General features: G+C 42.5%; 6 protein-coding genes across 7 annotated transcripts; 3 read left to right on the top strand and 3 right to left on the bottom strand.

Moving 5' to 3' along the window:
- Positions 1 to 3: 3 nt before the first annotated feature.
- On the top strand, positions 4 to 1,572 carry LOC145702839 (vacuolar fusion protein MON1 homolog A-like). Its single transcript, XM_081780124.1, has 7 exons — positions 4 to 107; positions 151 to 350; positions 389 to 575; positions 619 to 781; positions 823 to 983; positions 1,026 to 1,240; positions 1,283 to 1,572. The coding sequence occupies exons 1-7, from the start codon at positions 4 to 6 to the stop codon at positions 1,546 to 1,548; spliced, it is 1,296 nt and encodes a 431-aa protein (XP_081636250.1). The 3' UTR covers positions 1,549 to 1,572.
- A 482-nt stretch (positions 1,573 to 2,054) lies between these two features.
- On the top strand, positions 2,055 to 5,281 carry LOC145702838 (uncharacterized). The gene is made up of 6 exons (XM_081780123.1): positions 2,055 to 2,181; positions 2,229 to 2,338; positions 2,415 to 4,719; positions 4,797 to 4,942; positions 4,988 to 5,084; positions 5,128 to 5,281. The coding sequence occupies exons 1-6, from the start codon at positions 2,091 to 2,093 to the stop codon at positions 5,151 to 5,153; spliced, it is 2,775 nt and encodes a 924-aa protein (XP_081636249.1). The 5' UTR covers positions 2,055 to 2,090; the 3' UTR covers positions 5,154 to 5,281.
- Positions 5,282 to 5,325: 44 nt separating this feature from the next.
- On the bottom strand, positions 5,326 to 7,571 carry LOC145702013 (arylsulfatase B-like). The gene is made up of 5 exons (XM_081779225.1): positions 7,379 to 7,571; positions 6,735 to 7,336; positions 6,552 to 6,693; positions 6,032 to 6,504; positions 5,326 to 5,986 (listed from the first exon to the last, which is right to left on the bottom strand). The coding sequence occupies exons 2-5, from the start codon at positions 7,303 to 7,305 to the stop codon at positions 5,892 to 5,894; spliced, it is 1,281 nt and encodes a 426-aa protein (XP_081635351.1). The 5' UTR covers positions 7,306 to 7,336; positions 7,379 to 7,571; the 3' UTR covers positions 5,326 to 5,891.
- A 6-nt stretch (positions 7,572 to 7,577) lies between these two features.
- Positions 7,578 to 8,769, bottom strand: LOC145702944 (neo-calmodulin-like). 2 transcript variants are annotated; one of them, XM_081780244.1, is made up of 5 exons: positions 8,670 to 8,769; positions 8,070 to 8,252; positions 7,870 to 8,028; positions 7,761 to 7,827; positions 7,578 to 7,718 (listed from the first exon to the last, which is right to left on the bottom strand). In XM_081780244.1, exons 1-5 carry the CDS (start codon positions 8,713 to 8,715, stop codon positions 7,619 to 7,621), a joined length of 555 nt encoding a protein of 184 aa, XP_081636370.1. In that variant the 5' UTR covers positions 8,716 to 8,769; the 3' UTR covers positions 7,578 to 7,618. The 2 variants fall into 2 exon arrangements, with proteins under 2 accessions (XP_081636370.1, XP_081636369.1); XM_081780243.1 differs by lacking the exon at positions 8,670 to 8,769 and adding an exon at positions 8,333 to 8,636.
- Positions 8,770 to 8,872: 103 nt separating this feature from the next.
- Positions 8,873 to 12,307, bottom strand: LOC145702926 (cilia- and flagella-associated protein 69-like). The gene is made up of 12 exons (XM_081780221.1): positions 12,119 to 12,307; positions 11,776 to 12,075; positions 11,522 to 11,734; positions 11,246 to 11,480; positions 10,857 to 11,206; positions 10,406 to 10,814; positions 9,952 to 10,363; positions 9,811 to 9,910; positions 9,510 to 9,767; positions 9,317 to 9,414; positions 9,082 to 9,271; positions 8,873 to 9,041 (listed from the first exon to the last, which is right to left on the bottom strand). The coding sequence occupies exons 1-12, from the start codon at positions 12,260 to 12,262 to the stop codon at positions 8,910 to 8,912; spliced, it is 2,841 nt and encodes a 946-aa protein (XP_081636347.1). The 5' UTR covers positions 12,263 to 12,307; the 3' UTR covers positions 8,873 to 8,909.
- A 361-nt stretch (positions 12,308 to 12,668) lies between these two features.
- LOC145702931 (P-selectin-like) lies at positions 12,669 to 14,731 on the top strand. Its single transcript, XM_081780226.1, has 5 exons — positions 12,669 to 13,962; positions 14,006 to 14,062; positions 14,112 to 14,238; positions 14,320 to 14,544; positions 14,589 to 14,731. Exons 1-5 carry the CDS (start codon positions 12,689 to 12,691, stop codon positions 14,637 to 14,639), a joined length of 1,734 nt encoding a protein of 577 aa, XP_081636352.1. The 5' UTR covers positions 12,669 to 12,688; the 3' UTR covers positions 14,640 to 14,731.
- Positions 14,732 to 15,858: the final 1,127 nt, after the last annotated feature.

Genomic DNA, 15,858 nt, shown 5'->3' with positions numbered 1-15,858 from the left:
GAAATGTCGGAAAATGAGCCAGAACTGGACGAGAATGATGTCGCCGAGATATTTGAAAAAAGTGAAAATAAAAAAGAACTGCATCTCTTTGACAAATTTGACCCAAGGTACAAATGATTGTTTGGCAGTCATTGTAAAAAAATATTTCAGTCTAAAACACGTTCTGGTCTTTACCAAAGCCGGCAAACCAGTTTGGGCACGACATGGCGACGAGGAAGTGACCTCGGCGTTGATGGGAATTCTTTACACGCTCTTCTCGATTGTCGAAGAAAATGACGATGAACTTCACGAGATCGAACTCGGAGGGGGTCGAAAGATGGTCTACTATCATGTCGAGCCACTTATTTTAGGTATCCTTTTGTACTTTGAACCATTTTAAGCATTTTAGTGGCAATCGGATTTGGAACGGGGAAACAGATGAACTTTGAGCTGCAAATTGTTAGGGATCAAATTTTGAGCTTGATATCCGGCGGTGAAATAAAAAGACGATACGAAATGAACTCGACCTTCGATCTTCGTCGATATATTTCCGGGTCAGAGAGATTTCTTCACTCAATTTGCGACTCAATAGAAACGTAAGTCCAGGGCACAATCATTAGAAGCGAAATTTGTTTTCAGCGATCCAGCGTTTTTCTTACAGTCAATTCAACTCATTCCTCTTCAAGCATCAAAACGCGATCAAATCGGTTCCATTTTATCGTCTTGCCGCGACCCTGGCGACGAACCTGGCCTTGTTTTCAGCCTTCTCTGCCTGGACTCGCGTGTTTTATGCATGTGCCAGGTAGGAGAAAGGATTGACGAAGAAACGATTCAATTTTTTAGGACAAAAACATTCCGAAATTTCATCCTATCGACATTCTTCTTTTGCTAAATCTTCTCAAAAACCAGCAGAGTCTGAAAGATTCTGAAGTTTGGCTTCCAATTTGTCTTCCAAGACTTGAAGAATCTTATTCTCTCCAAGCTCATATTTCTTACATACCCGAGTGAGTACTTTTTGACATGTATTCCGACTAACTCGATGTCAGATCAGACGATCGAATGTGCCTTGTCCTGATCTCAAACAACCGCTCTCCTGATACTTTTCACGAGCTTCGGAAAGTCAAAGACAACATCGCGAAAAAACTTGCTTCGAAGAAACTAATACATTGTGTGCTAGAATCAGCTGAAAACTACGTTACTACCGATGCAGGCATTCCACAGATCAAACACTTTATGTACTGCAGTAACTCAAATAATCAAGGTTTGTACTTTTCAGTCGTTCTTTTCTTGATTTAAATTTTAGTAACTGTACCAGCTGGTTTCGATGGCGACACTTTAGCAAGATATCGAGCTTTATTTTCGATGATTACTTCTGGCGAAGTGAAGCTACTGTATCGCTCGAATATTCAAAGCGTCAATGTTGTTTGGAAGACAAAAACTTTATCCTCTTTGCTGCTTTCGGTCCCCTTGTCAGAAGAAAAGTCGTCATTCAAAGTATTACAAAGTTGCTTTCCTGGCTTAGGAACCGGTTTTTGTTTTCTGGATAAAAAGGATAGATCGACAAATTGAAAACCCGGAATAAGAAAGAAGGAACCAGACCTATTCGCTACAAAAGACTATTTCTATTGAAACAATCCGCTTCTACCTCCGAAATTTTTCATCCATGATTTTCTTCAGCTCCGAGATGAGCGCCCATTCGAAAGTTTATTTAATAAACTTGTCAATAAAGTTCTAAGACTTCGAAAAAGGAGCAGAATTTCCCTAGAAACCGCGCAATCGCAACTGAAATCAAGGATGACGTCACAAGATTTTCGACGGCATCTTGTGGTCGCCCTGGCGCGCCATTGGCCCACCGGTGCCATATTCTCTAGATTTCGCAGAAACGCTCAGTTGTGATTCGTCACGGTCAAAAGCAGAGTTTCAGAAACACGAGAGACATCAATTTTATTTTTTAAAGAGAGTTGCCCCTATTGAGTTTGAAAAAGTACTTTCTTATTCAAACTTCTTCTGAATCTTCTCTAGAATACTCATCAGCGTTTCAAATTTTTAATCTGACATTATCTTCTATTAATTTTAATTAATTACTCCTGATTTAGATAACTGAAATCGGGATGGCGAAACAAAAGAAAAAGACGCGTCGAACAGTCCAGCAAGTCCGAATTGACCGCCTCAACCGCCGTGGTCCTGGTGGACTTTTTGACCGTAAGTACAAGCCTTGTAATGCCGTTAATGATCTCATTTTTCTTCAGAACATGACCAGAACGAGGCGTCGACGATGGATCAAACTGGAGACAGTCGTTGGAGCGACCTGACGACCAGCACCATCGCGTCAACGGCGCCAGCTCCGCAGCCGATCCAGGAAAGAGATAGCAACTGAATTTTAATACTTTCGCGGGTGATTTTTATCATTTTGAAAAGTTGTTATCTCTAAATAGCAAATCGTCGACAACGTTGCGCTCAAGCGGAAGTCGAATTCGATGGCGACTGGAAACTCGAACTGGGAGTTGACAGACGACCAGTCGACTCTTCGTAACAACGAGGAAACCAAAAGTCCTCCAGCGAAGAGACGATCTGCTGAGAAACCGCTCACTCCAGTTCAACGGAATGGTCAAACGCCGGATAGAACTGAAGAAGCGAAGAAAATTCAATCGGCAAAGAATGGGGCGGAACTCGCTCAGATAGAAGCGCTCGCTGAAAAGTACAAAAAGAATATGGAGGAGCAGAAGGAAAACCAGCGCAAAATTTCTGAGCTGCTCGCTGCCAAAGAAGAACGTAAAAAAGAGCGAGAAGCGCGAAAAGAAGCCAAACGACAGCGAAAAGCGGAGGATCGCGCTCGACGAGAAGCGGAGGCGAAGGAAGCTTTTCGAAAGCTCCAGAGAGAGCGAGCTGCAGCAGCTGAAGATGAAGTATCTGAGTCAGAGGAAGAGGTGGCCGAATCCGAGGGAGAAGCGACTCCAGAAATTTCGACAGCGGCAAAGAAACATGCTGATGGGGAAACATCCACTCGTACGATCACCGATGTCGTAGCCCAGGAGGAAGCAGCTGCCGAAGCTCCGACGGGAAGTGTTAGAGGCTCAACAACATTCGTTGTGGACCAGCAAGCTCCCTCTTCGGTGACGGAGCCCTCCAATCGAACATTCACTATTCCTAAAATTCCCGAGGGCGAAATTACCGACGAAGGAACCTCTGCTGCTGCTTCTGCGACTATCAACTTCTCCGACATCAGTGCATTCGATCCGACCCATCAATCAACTCCCGTTCAACAGCGAGGGCCGCCCGCTCGAATTGCAAAGCCGAAGTCTAAAGATCTGCCTGATGCTGTGAATGAAACTGTCACGATTGAAAGTGGCAGTAAGAAGGCTGAGAAATCCGTGCAGCTCGAGGATATGATTGAAGATGCTAATGAGACAGTCACAATCGGACAGAAGAAGAAAAGAGGCCGTCCACGAAAACACGAGACTGAAAAGAGAAAGGATGCGCCGGAAGCCGAAACCGAGAAAATAGAGAGCGAGGCTGTGGAGAGTAAATCAGAAAAGAAAAAGCGAGGTCGACCGAAGAAAGTCGTCGAGCCAGAGAGCGAGGCTGTCGTGAGTAAATCAGAAAAGAAGAAGCGAGGTCGACCGAAGAAAGTTGCCAAAGAGACGGAGGTTGATTCCGTCCACTTAGCCGAGAACGAAGAAGAGGACACGTCTGCGTTAGAATCTCGCCGGAAGAAAAAAGCTGCTTCAACGAAAACGGCCGGCGAACCTTCATCGAATGAGAGACAAAAATCTCCTGTCATAGAGGCTTCAGAGCAGAACGAGAACACAGCGGTCGCTACTCCTGAACGACCTAATTTCTCGCACTCTGAACTCGATCCAGGCATTTTGGAAGCTTCTGTTGGCGACGATGAAGTTCCTGTTTTCGATCCACCTCCTGTTGAGAACAACGAGAGTATAGATGAGGAAGTAAAAGATGACGACCAGCCGCCTCCTGTCGAGAAGACCAAGCAAGGTCGACGGAAGTCTGCGCGCTTCTCTATTGCTCCCGACGAGGTCAGAACATTCGAGCCAGACCCGAACGAGCACGTAGGACGAGAAAAAGGAAGCAAGAAAAAGTCCAAAAAGGAGAAGCGAAAGAGTGTCATCGCACGAGACGAGATTCGAGCGCAACGAAGTGACTCGCCAGTGGGCGAAATTCTCCTCGATTACGTGATACCGATCAGAACTCCGCCACCTAATGCTATCCGACGGTCAAAACGCATTCGTTTCGAGCGTGGCGCGGTGAAAAAGACCAACGACTTGACGGATATCCGGCCGATGCTTACCGAAGAACAAATCAATCGAGGCGAGTTCGGATTCATCTCCGAGGCCGAGCTGCACAAGAAAATGCCAAAGACTCAGAAGGACAAGAAATGCCCATCGACGATGACTAGATTCGAGCGACTCAAGAGGTTTGGCAAAGCTCCCATCAGCGAGCCTATCGATGATATCTACGCGGAAGAAAAACTTGGCTGGACGATCGGAACAATCACCGACCCGACTGCAACCATTGAAGGCAGTGATGGCGAAATTGAAGATGTCTCTACCTTTGTATCTTCTGAGGTGAGAGCCAAATGGCGAGTTGGATGCGAACCTGGTGAATCCTCTCCACTTGCTTTCACTAACCTCGGACCTTTGGTTGGTCACTTCTACTCGAAGACAACCTTCAAAAGCCGACACTATTCTACTGGAACTCTATTCTTTTCGACCTCCAGCTTCCGTAAGTTAACAGTCACATCAAGTACTTATTTTTATTTTTATTAACCTCAATTTAATTATTAATAATGTATCTTTTAGTGAGCGGCTCTACCTCCGAGATCGAAAACGTCGTCTACAAGGTTGTCTTTGGAGACATCATTGTCACGATAAAAGATGAGGAGAAAGTCTCCTCAGCAGGAAGCCGCTTCATCATTCCTCCGAAAACAAAGGAATACACTATGAAGGTACTATTTTATATATTTTTCGCTTTTGCTGACTTCTTATTTTAGAATAGCTCCAGAAAGCCAGTGGAAGTGGCATGGGAAAGAGCGCTCTTTGATACTTCTGGTCGCGACTCTACTCTCAACAGCACCAAGGCTAGCCTTGGTAAAAGATAAATATCTAGCCAAATGCTCAAACCATATTTAAGGCAACCGCTCTAGAACGAAGTCCTGAGAAGGCAATAAACTGGCAGTGTTTTTTAAATTTCACGAACAATTTACAATTGTCCACCTGTTTAAACTTTCACATTCCTAAGTTCCTACTGTACTGCCTCACTTATCACGAATACACTCCATCGTATCACAAAACATATTCTTTAATGCAGTTCAAACGAAGCAGTTAGCAGGCAAAGAAATCTATTCAGTGATATCAAGATAACCCGGAACCCACCAGCAATCCTTCCAATTCCGGCTTCCAAGTGGGGAGCATTTAGGAGCACCTTCTGGAACCGGCTTCGGTGCAAGATCCCTCATCGTTGATTTATGAGCTTGAATCTTTTTCCTCAGTTGATGGAAAACTGCGTAGTCTTCGTAGCATGAAGATTTACATGTTCGCAAGAGGTTTTTGCGTTCATTTGGGTCGTTTTCCAAGTTGAAGAGCCACCACTGAAATCAACAATGAAAATGAGTGTTGTGTTCGTTACTTGTTGATTTTCGTTCCAAGGATCGGCTGACTTCCAGTCATTATTTGAACCAAGCTCAATCTGGTCTTGTAGAATTGACTTCTCTGGAAAAGAATACCACATAAATGGCTGCTCGTTATCCATTTGTTTCCCTTTCGATAACTCCATCTTCGGCATGCCACCAATTATCTTGAAGTTTTTCCAGCGCATCGCGAAGAGCGGACCCACTTGTGTTCGGTTTTTCAGTTTTCGTTTGTCTGCATAAATGATTAACCTAACGGATCCGTGTACTAACCTGTTCGGGAGTAGAATAAATGTGCTTCCTGCCTTGGCCCAGGCTGTTCAAGAGAAGTGATTGCTTCAAATTGATTGACTCCATCAAGTGCTGAGTTCGTGACATTTTATTCTTTTCGTTTTGTTAATATCTTACCCTCAAGCGGAAGTTTGTACTGATCAGTAGCCGCTAAAAGAGTCGGGAGCCAATCTGTACTTTGGAAAATGCCTTTATACGTTGCACCCGGGTTAATTCCAGGTCCAGATATTAGGGCAAATGTCCTGACACCACCTTCAAAGGCGCCTCCTTTATATCCCCGCAGATCACCAGAGCTCTGAAAATTCTCTACTGCTGCTCCATTATCACCAGCGTAGATAACGATCGTATTGTCGAGTTTTCCTGCATTTTCAAGAGCTTCGAATATTTCACCGATCGCAATGTCGAGAGCTTTAACATTTGAGAAATACATTGCTCGAGCGACACGGAGTACATAATCTCGCTCTTCTGCATCGTCAACGTTGAATTTGAAATTTCCGTAATTTCGTAGAGAATCGCCGAGAATATGTTCTCTCGTAGACACAAACGGTCCTAGATGCGCAACACTATCTAGCTTCACAATTATTGAATCCCTAAATTTGTCTTTAGATGTCGTCCGAATTTCGGAGCATAAACAGACCTGGTTTCTCCTCGGTTTGTCAACGATCTAGGTATAGCAGACTCAGGAGCAAGATCATCAAGGAACTGAACTCGAAGTTCTTTCGGAGCGTGGAGAGGAAAATGAGGAGCATGGAACGCATTGTAAAGGAGAAAAGGTTCATCTTAAAATCAAATGTTATATTGCTTTGTTCTGACTTCTTACTTGAATTCAAGATGATATCCTTTGCAACGTCTGTCATATGATAAGTCAAGTACTCGTCAGTGTTCTTAACGTCGGCTCGATTATAAACATGACTTCGACCATCAGCAGTGGTCGCGTTGTACATGTCGTAACCAGCAAACAAGCCCTGTGCATTTTTGCAATTAGGTGGCGAGGTAGACTGAAAATTCCAATAGTCTGCATAGCCTCCAAGAGTATGGTAAGAAGTGTCGAAGCCTTTGGCAGTTGGAGTCTGCGTCCAATGTCCAAAGCCGAGATGCCATTTGCCGACATGATGAGTCTTATACCCGATCTGCTTGAAATACTCAGACATGAAGGGCATATTTGGCGGAAGAAACTTATCCAAACAGTGTTCGGCGATATAATTGAATCCTGTCTTCTCGTGGTTCCTTCCTGTCATTATTTGACCTCGTGACGGGGAGCATTTAGCAGCAGTGTAATGATTTTCTACAAGTGTACTTCTCCGTCGCATTTTCATCAGATTGGGAAGTTTATCACTCAAGTAGTCATTTGTCCATGGCAAATCACCTTGACCATGGTCGTCGCCGAGCATAAATACAATATTTGGTGGTCTCTTGCGCTTTCTATAGAAAACGAAAGAATAAACTGAAAATCGTACTCTCTACCTTTCAGAATCCAATTTTTGTTTTTGCAAATCATTTTCAACTTTTCCGTCAGAGAAAAGTCCACTTGAAGCATTAAGATTCGCAACAGATCTGTCGCCATTCTGCAGATTTATTGATGATGCGAATGAGTCCGATATCTCTTTGATACCTGCATTTACTTGCGTTGAAAAAAATAATAAAAATTTTCCCTTCATTAGCGATCGCTCTTTGCGTTTCCGCTTTATGGACTTTTCCAAAGTATCATAGTTGTTTATTCATTATCAAAGTAAGAACTCTAGCAGCTAATAAGGCGACGAAGTCGTGGTAAGTAACAATTCCATCACGATTGGAGTCTATTTGACTGAACAGAAGAATGAAAATAATTAAGCTCATTTGATCTTACCTAAGCATTCTTCGTGCTTGATCCTCAGTGATCATTTTACCGTGGTTTTGAAGCCAATACAGCAGTTCTTAATCGATCAAATAAAAGAGATCAAGGTAATAAGAATTACCTGAATTCTCAATCGTTTCATTTGAGTTTTTATCGTAGTCAATAAATAGCTCTCGAATGGGATTTATCGCCACTCCATCCCAATCATCAAATCTTCTCTGGCAAAGAAGAATTAGAAAGTCGGGAAAGGTCATGTTGTTCATGGATATTTCCACTTTTGCTACAAGAAAATAAGCTCTCAATTAATGAGTTCAATATTACCGAGCATCGCTAAGACAAGATTTTCTAGCTCTTCGGAGAATCCATCGAGATTTGTGGCTACTTCGTAAGCTTCGATGATACCATTTTTGTTCATATCGATTCCTTCGAGCAGTTTTTTCAGTTCCACTGACGGCTTTGTGTGATCAATAATCATTCGAAAGGCATCATAAGCTCCAAGATGAACTAAAAATATGAATACATTGTATTTTGACCCAGAATTTTGGGAATTATTTCAGTGCTTTCAATTTGAAAGTTTCAGATACCTATCGATGTGACTGGAAGAGGATTTTTTCGTATAAAATTGAAAATAAGATTACGTCCGTTGGACATTTTCTCTGGGAAAATCTCTCTTGACTCGCAGTAAAATCGAAAAAAGGTTAGCCGGAAAGTTATATTGGGGTTGGCTCGATACCCTTGAGCGGTCAATTCAGCCAGAAACTCTGAATCAAACTTATCTTTTTTGGTAACCTATTTATGTGTTTGCCCCGAAAACTTTTCTGGCATAAATCCTCCAAAAGTAGACTCGGCCTTGGCAACTAGGTTAAAATTGGCCCACGACCAGCTCATTAAAATCTTCATTGCGGAGAAAAAATATCCTACCATTTCTCTTTTGAATCGATCGTCCAAAAACTTTACGGAGAAACATTTTGTGAGAATTAACAATTATCAATTGAGAATTTTGTGAGTTTCAAGTCCCAATTTTGAAACGTGTTAATATTTCACACATCCAGTTTCTACACCTTTGACCAAGGGTTTCAAGCTGCAATCAACAACGAAACACATTTTTTTGTAAAAATATACTTTATTTATAAAAATGAGCTTATTTACAGTACGTAATGCTCAGTTGGTCTCATATCTTGCTTCAGAGTTTCGAGCGAGTTCTGATGGCGTGGATTCAACGAAAATATGTCGACCTTGGAATGTGGTTGTCGTCAAATCGAGGTTCAACTTATGGTGAGTAGCGTCAGAGTCCTAGAAGAAGAATGAAACAATGAAATACTGCCAAAAGCACCTGTCGAGTTCTCGACTGTTCAATCTGGTTGACCATGTTGTGCTTGGCTGCCTGAAGCGTCGCATACTTGGAAGTTCTGTCCACATAATCCTCCCATTTCTCGACCATCTTTCCGTTTTGTCGATACTTTTCGCGAATCTTGTTGAACAACTGTCGCTCCTCGTGATTCTCGTGCTGCGTCTTCGCGACCCTGGAGAAAAAGAATGAATATTCAGTATGAAAATGGATGAATTACTTCAGGTCCTCCTGGAGATTGATAATAACTTTCGCGCGTTCGCGTTTTGATGTTTTGATCGTCTCTGCTGCTTCAGCATCAGCCTCGATTAATTTGGTCTGAAAAATATATGAATATATGTAAAGAGTCATCCGAAACTGTGAGGCTGAAATCAATGAATGCCTAAATAGTAACTTGCTACGTAGGAACTTACATTTTCATTTTCCAATTCATTGAAGACTTCATCCCAGACTTCTCCGATTTTCAAATTAAAATACTTTTCGATGACAGCCAAGGTGACAAAGTCGCCAGATTGAGCTTGAACACCAGGAAGATCGCCGAAACCGATGCGACTCAAAAGACAGTAAATTCTCGTCCTCGTGTTTTCGGACATCTCTCCAAGGGCAGCGCTCTCGAGACCGGGAATGATTTCTGTCTGGTTGATGATCGCATTTCTTTGGCTTTCTCCAGCCTTCAATTGATTTTAAAATTCATCAGAATCAACTATCACTTACGAGAGGGAATTCTTTATCCACAAGCTCGCCAAGAGGGCCTCTTAGAACTCCGATTCGTTTTTCTTCGTCTCGCCAAAGTTGGATAAGAAGCTGTGGCAAACTAAATCAAGCTTAATAAAACCAATGAGAGTCTTGTTCTACCTGATGAATTGATTAGCATTATTAGGGTCAGTTCCTCTCCAAGTCAGCAAGTGCCTGATAGACTTTGGATTCTCAGTCAGCTCGACAAGACTGCTCAAAACGATTGGATGCATTTCAGAGGGCGTTTTCTGCAACAGATCGGCGAGTAAGAAAGCGCCTTCAAGTGCTAAGAATTTATCTTCTGCACCTTCGTTTCCGAGAATGCTGTTGAAAAGACAGTCCAAAACTCCAAGAAGCAGCTGATCGCATCGGAGTCCAGAAACGACTTTACCAGGTAAATCTCTGAGGTAATGAATAATGATCTGCACGAGTTTTGTTTCCACGCAGGCTTCTTTGTGAGCTGGATCAGATTCGCAAATCAATGAGATAATGACGAGCATGTCTTCTTGCATTTCCAGATCAATTTGATCATCTAAAACTGAATATAAAATCAAAGTTTCTCCTCATTCCATACCTTCTATGTAAACAAAATCATTGACTTTGTTTTCAGTGATATTGTTGACATTCGCAAGAGTCAATAATAGAAGCTCCATTACGCCTTCCTGCAAGAAACTCGTGATCAAATGATCTTTGATTCCATCGAGACCGTCTGTTTCAGAGCAAAGTGCTCGAATGACTCTTAGAGCAAGTCGACATTGAGCACGAGCCGATCCACGACCTCCAGTAGCGAGAATTCCATTTCCGTGTCCACTGAAGTCAGTCTGGAAGGACCAAAAGAGGAAGGACATCAGAAGATGGGGTCCAGTTAGATCATAAAATTTCTTTGCTAGTTTTGGCGCTATCGTTGCCAACAATGATAATGATAGTAGCTGGAGCTCTTCTTTCTGAGCGATAGACCATTGATAAACTGTTCTTGTTGGATACTGAATAATAATTTAGCTAATGATTAAGGAGGGCTGACTTACTGTTTCATCAAGTTTTTGAACGGGTAGTAGCAGAAATTCCATAAAATTTGTCTCGCTAATTGCTCTCAACGAGCCCGAGTCCTCTGTTAATATTGTAACGCATGTCAGAAGCATTTGTATAAATTCGAAATCGGCTGATGCATTCGTCAAGTGTCTTGAGCTTTGGGAGCAGCCAAATTTGATCAGGTCAGCGAGAAACTTGGTTTCGATGAAGGCTGCAGCGGGGCATTCCCGCGCAAGTTGCATGAAAATTGTCAAAAGATCGTTGCGCATTTGCTTGTCAGATTCGGAAAGGGGCGATCGTAAAAGCTTCCGGAACGCGGCGGACATTGATGTTAACGATGTCATTCCTGCAAAATAATAAAAACGTGTGAAAACATCGGACCTACCTTTGAGCTGAAGAACAACTTGATCTTTAGGACCGTTTTCAAGCGAGTTCCAGATAAGATCGATCAGCATGTGAAGCAGTTGCTTGTTAGCATCAGCCATCAACAGTACCACATACTCTGGGCCCTTTGCTTTGACGAATTTCTCACAATTCAGTGAACTAGTCATCGTCAATTTTTCCAATACAGTAAGAGTAAAGAGCCGGAGTTTGTGATCGCTACTGTATAGAGCCATGGCCTTAAACATCGCTATTGAATGGATGAGACCTGTCTTTTTACCTGGATAATAGTTACAATAATATTTGATCTTTCGACAATCGACTGTTGATAATCTTTGGTGCAAGGTCTGATCTCGTGAATATTGTCCTTCAGATGTCCGCTTCGAACTTTTCTTACATCGCTATCGACTTGTTCTGCTGACCAGAATGCTTCAATCATTCTTATGATTCCATGCCGAAGCTCAAAATCGCCGATTCTCAAAAGCATGACGACCTTAACAATTGATAAATATTTATAAAAAACTGTTTTCTTACCTTTTCTAATAATTGAACAGTGTCATTTGCAAAATTTGTTTCATCAGAAGTTCTCTGCTTGAGCAGGGCGCCTGTGATTACGGAGATTAACTGTTTGATTGCGACTTTGTAGTCTGGTACTTCTGATAATTTGTCTTCTAACACTGTGAGTAATTTCGTGAACGAGGAAATTTCAGAAAGGAGGACTCCCCCACATGTGCGGGTTCGAGAGGCGAGGCGATCTAGATAGGAGAGCTGACGGCCGTACATTTGGCAGGTTTGTGGAGCCGTCAGCAATTTTAGCGCCGTTTCGATGCTTGGCTAGATAAAATTCTAAGCAGAAAAGTTAACAAACGTTCTTTACCTTTGCATCGAAAGTCAAGTTCTGGGAGTCCTGGGCGATACTGTGCGCATCTTTGATTACCCTCTGCGAGAATCGCGCTGCTGTGAGTGTGGTTGCGCTCATATTCCGCGAGGGATTCGACGACTGCCCATTTTCTTCGTTCATTTCATACTCTAACTGATCATTTCCACGTTTAACTCTTTCATCAACAAAATGAGCACGTTCTAGAGACTTTCTTTATTGAAATAGTTTTTCACTCAATTTGGAGATTGGTGCGTTCCATCACCGTTCCCATGGCAATGAGCTCACAACTGAGCAGATTTTCATAAACTTGACTTTTAAAATCAGTAAATGTTTGTTTTCAAGGGATGAAGGCAATAAAATTCTTGAGCGCCTGGGAAGCAGTTTCCATTTTAGACTTCCTTCTGACGGGCGGCACTTTTAACAACACCTTTTGCAGGCCATAAATGCTGCTTCTATCAAACAATTAGTAGACAGCGCCCTTCCTCCTCGAGTTTATTATCTGTGACATCGTTACTCTTTCTCCTGCATAAAAGGAAGTGTTTTTCATTTCCCTTCTCATATTCGAATATGAAACTCCTTCCAATTTTTCTCGGCGCCGGTGTGAGTGGGTTACAGTGCCATACTTGTACGCTTCTCGGAGGAGAAGAGACGACGCATGAGAACTGCCCACTTGTAGAGTGCCCCGACAACGGTCAAGAATACAGTTGCCAGAACGAAGCTAGAAATCACCACGGCGTCTACTGGGTGAAGAAAGGATGCAAACAGCGACAAGCATGCGAGAACAACGAGAAGAACAACTGGATGAAGTCTGGCCCACGAACTCAATGCGACCCCAGCTCTACAACGAATTCCGTTTGCCGATGTTGCTGTGAAGAAGACAACTGTAACACCGAAGATATTTTCTGCGCGAAAGATTTGCAGAGCAGTTGCGGCGTTCCTAATCTTCCTGAAGGTCTCCAAACAGTCTGCGATAATTTTGACTACAACGGCAGCACATGCAGATTCACTTGCGCGGACGAAAATCGACTTCTTCGTGGGGCCGCTGAGATGAAATGTGACGGTGAAAATTGGGTCTCGGATACAAACGAAGAACCGTTTTGTGAAGCGACTTGTCCACTGCCAAATATTAAAGATGGAGCACTGTCGGGATCCTGCTCTGATCCTGCATCAGGAAGCGTTGTCTGCGACTTTGACTGTCCTCCACTTGGATATCGAATGGAAGGTCAATCGAGGGTCCAGTGCTTGCGTGATGTCAAAGCAAACGTCGCTTTCTGGGAATCTGAAATTCCGAAGTGTATTCGAGTTACCTGCCCTGCATTGGTCAAACTTGAAAACGGAACAGCGACTTGCACTGGCAACAAATTCGAGGATACCTGTCAGTTCGAGTGCAATGATGGATACTTTTTAGAAGGCTTCAGCTCCCTCCAGTGCCTTGGTAGTCAGAGATGGTCTGGTCAATACCCGAAATGTATTGAAAAAGTAGAAGCTGTCAGTGAAGAGTCTCCTGAGGAGATCACGAGTGCTACCCCGAATAGATTAGTTATTATGCCAATTACGACGACTAAGACTCCAGAGCGAAGAATTATTACATCACCAACGAGAATTCAAGAAGCCACGCCAGCTAAAATCATAACAACAACGAAAAAAGTTACCACGACGAGAAAGACAACAACAACGATAAAAACGACAACAACAACGCGACGACCAACAACCACAACAAGGCGAACAACAACGCAGTTCCAGAGAAGAGCGCCATCACCTACAAGAAGAATCGTTATCTTTCCGGAGCAAACAGCGAAACCAACCTTGATTCCTACAACAAGACGCATAAAATCACCAAGGTAAAGAGAAACAAAATTACAACCGTTCCATGGGAATTTGTAGACCGATGCCTGAATGTCCGGATTTGGTTCATGCTGCCACGAAAAAAGTCTGCACGAGGTAAGATCGAATCTATCTTCAATAATTTTGCTCAATTAATTATATTCAGCGGTTTATTTGTTGGATCGACATGTGAGTTTTCATGTCCCGAAGGATACAAAATCGACGGTCCAACTTCCGCAACATGCCTTGCCGATCTTCAGTGGTCAAACAAAATGCCCGACTGCACTTTCAAGGTTCGGTGCGAGTTTGAGTCCGATGAGGATATCATTTCAACTCTCGAAAGGGATAAATTTAACTTCGCACCCTGTTCAAAGGTAATGGTAGAGCGGTGGATCGTCGATGAGGCGATGAAATTGGACTCTAACTGGAGCAAGTATTTCCACTACAATCCAGCCGATTGGGCGGTTAGTGGCAGAACCAACGAACTCATCGAAGAATGGATAGAAGTTGACATCACTGCCGGCTGCCCGACAGAAGAGATGATGGGCGAGCTGGAAGAAATGCTTTATGAAAAAGGAACTGAAGCGGACTGGAGATCGGTAAACAACTTCTGATTAAAAAAGATCTAAAGAAGATAATTAAGGTGGACGCGGCTCTCCTGGCGAATAATTGCAGACCAATCAACCCTCAATAAAACCGCAGAAGAATTCCATTTAGAAGAAACACTGTCAAATATAACTTTTTCGAAAGAATAAACACTCATCAAAAAATGTCGGGCAGACACTACGGTAGACTAAATAGTCGTTGAAATTATTGTATCTGGTCTCTCTAATGAATCCAATTATCTAAACCTTCTGACGTCGATTAAAAGATCATGAGATCTTCCCGCTGATTTTCCACAAAACTAAATATAGTCGGAGAAAAGTTTCCAATTTAATACTCTTGAAAAGAAAACCACCGTGGTCATGTGGAACTCTTTAAATGGTTATTCGATACAGTCTTGATCGACGCGGCTAAATAATTGTTTTGAGTAAATCTATTTATCTTCGAGTCACTTTTAGACTCACGCTTCTATGGTGGAAGTTTCAAAAAGAGCCAAAAATGACCTCAACAATAATTGATACAAAATCATTCGGGAATAAGAGTACTTGAACACTTTCTAGTGCAAAAATCGACAATCTATATTCAACAATACATCCTCGTCTTTGATGGCTACCGAGAACTCAAAGTATGAAACCTTTGTGTTACTTGCTGTTTGCCTAGAAGACATCATTCTTTGCAAAAAGAATACCCTTGACGAGCATCAAAGAAATACTTCATTCTACAACACCGCTAGCATGTAGAAACATGATTATATATTCATGTAACATTTTTGAAAATTGATGTTCCATCAAGTAATTAAATATTTATAATCAACTGATATTGTGACATATAATATATAGACATATTGAAACGTCACGTAAGTACAAAATAATGAATGCGGAGCTCTCCTTGTGACGGGAGTAGATGTCGCCCATCGCTTCCAGAGGCGCTCGAGCCACCCTTCCGATGATATAAAGGTTTATATCGTCCTTGCTCGATCGTAAACACAACAAACATACTCTTGCAAGCATCAATAAACAGGAAATGAACTTCAAAATCATTCTTTTCCTCACTACCGTCTTCACTGCTGCTCAACCTCCTCGATGGCTTGTACACCGTAAAGACGATAAATTCCACCGTCCAGCTCGATTCTTAAGACATCAAAAACTGCGACAGAAACGAGATCGCAGGAGCATACCTTCTGTTCCCAAGACTGGGCTAAGTGGTCGAGATCTCATGAACTTACTTAGACAGCGCCAATAATTCGATAAAACTGTTCCTTTATGTTTTCAATGCTTCTATGGTGCCTAGGATTTTGCTTTTCTGTGCAC

The sequence above is a fragment of the Oikopleura dioica genome, chromosome PAR (assembly GCF_907165135.1).
Source record: "Oikopleura dioica chromosome PAR, OKI2018_I68_1.0, whole genome shotgun sequence".
NCBI classification, from domain to species: domain Eukaryota; kingdom Metazoa; phylum Chordata; class Appendicularia; order Copelata; family Oikopleuridae; genus Oikopleura; species Oikopleura dioica.
Note: the sequence above shows the minus strand (reverse complement) of the source record. Positions and strands in the feature narration are given on the sequence as shown.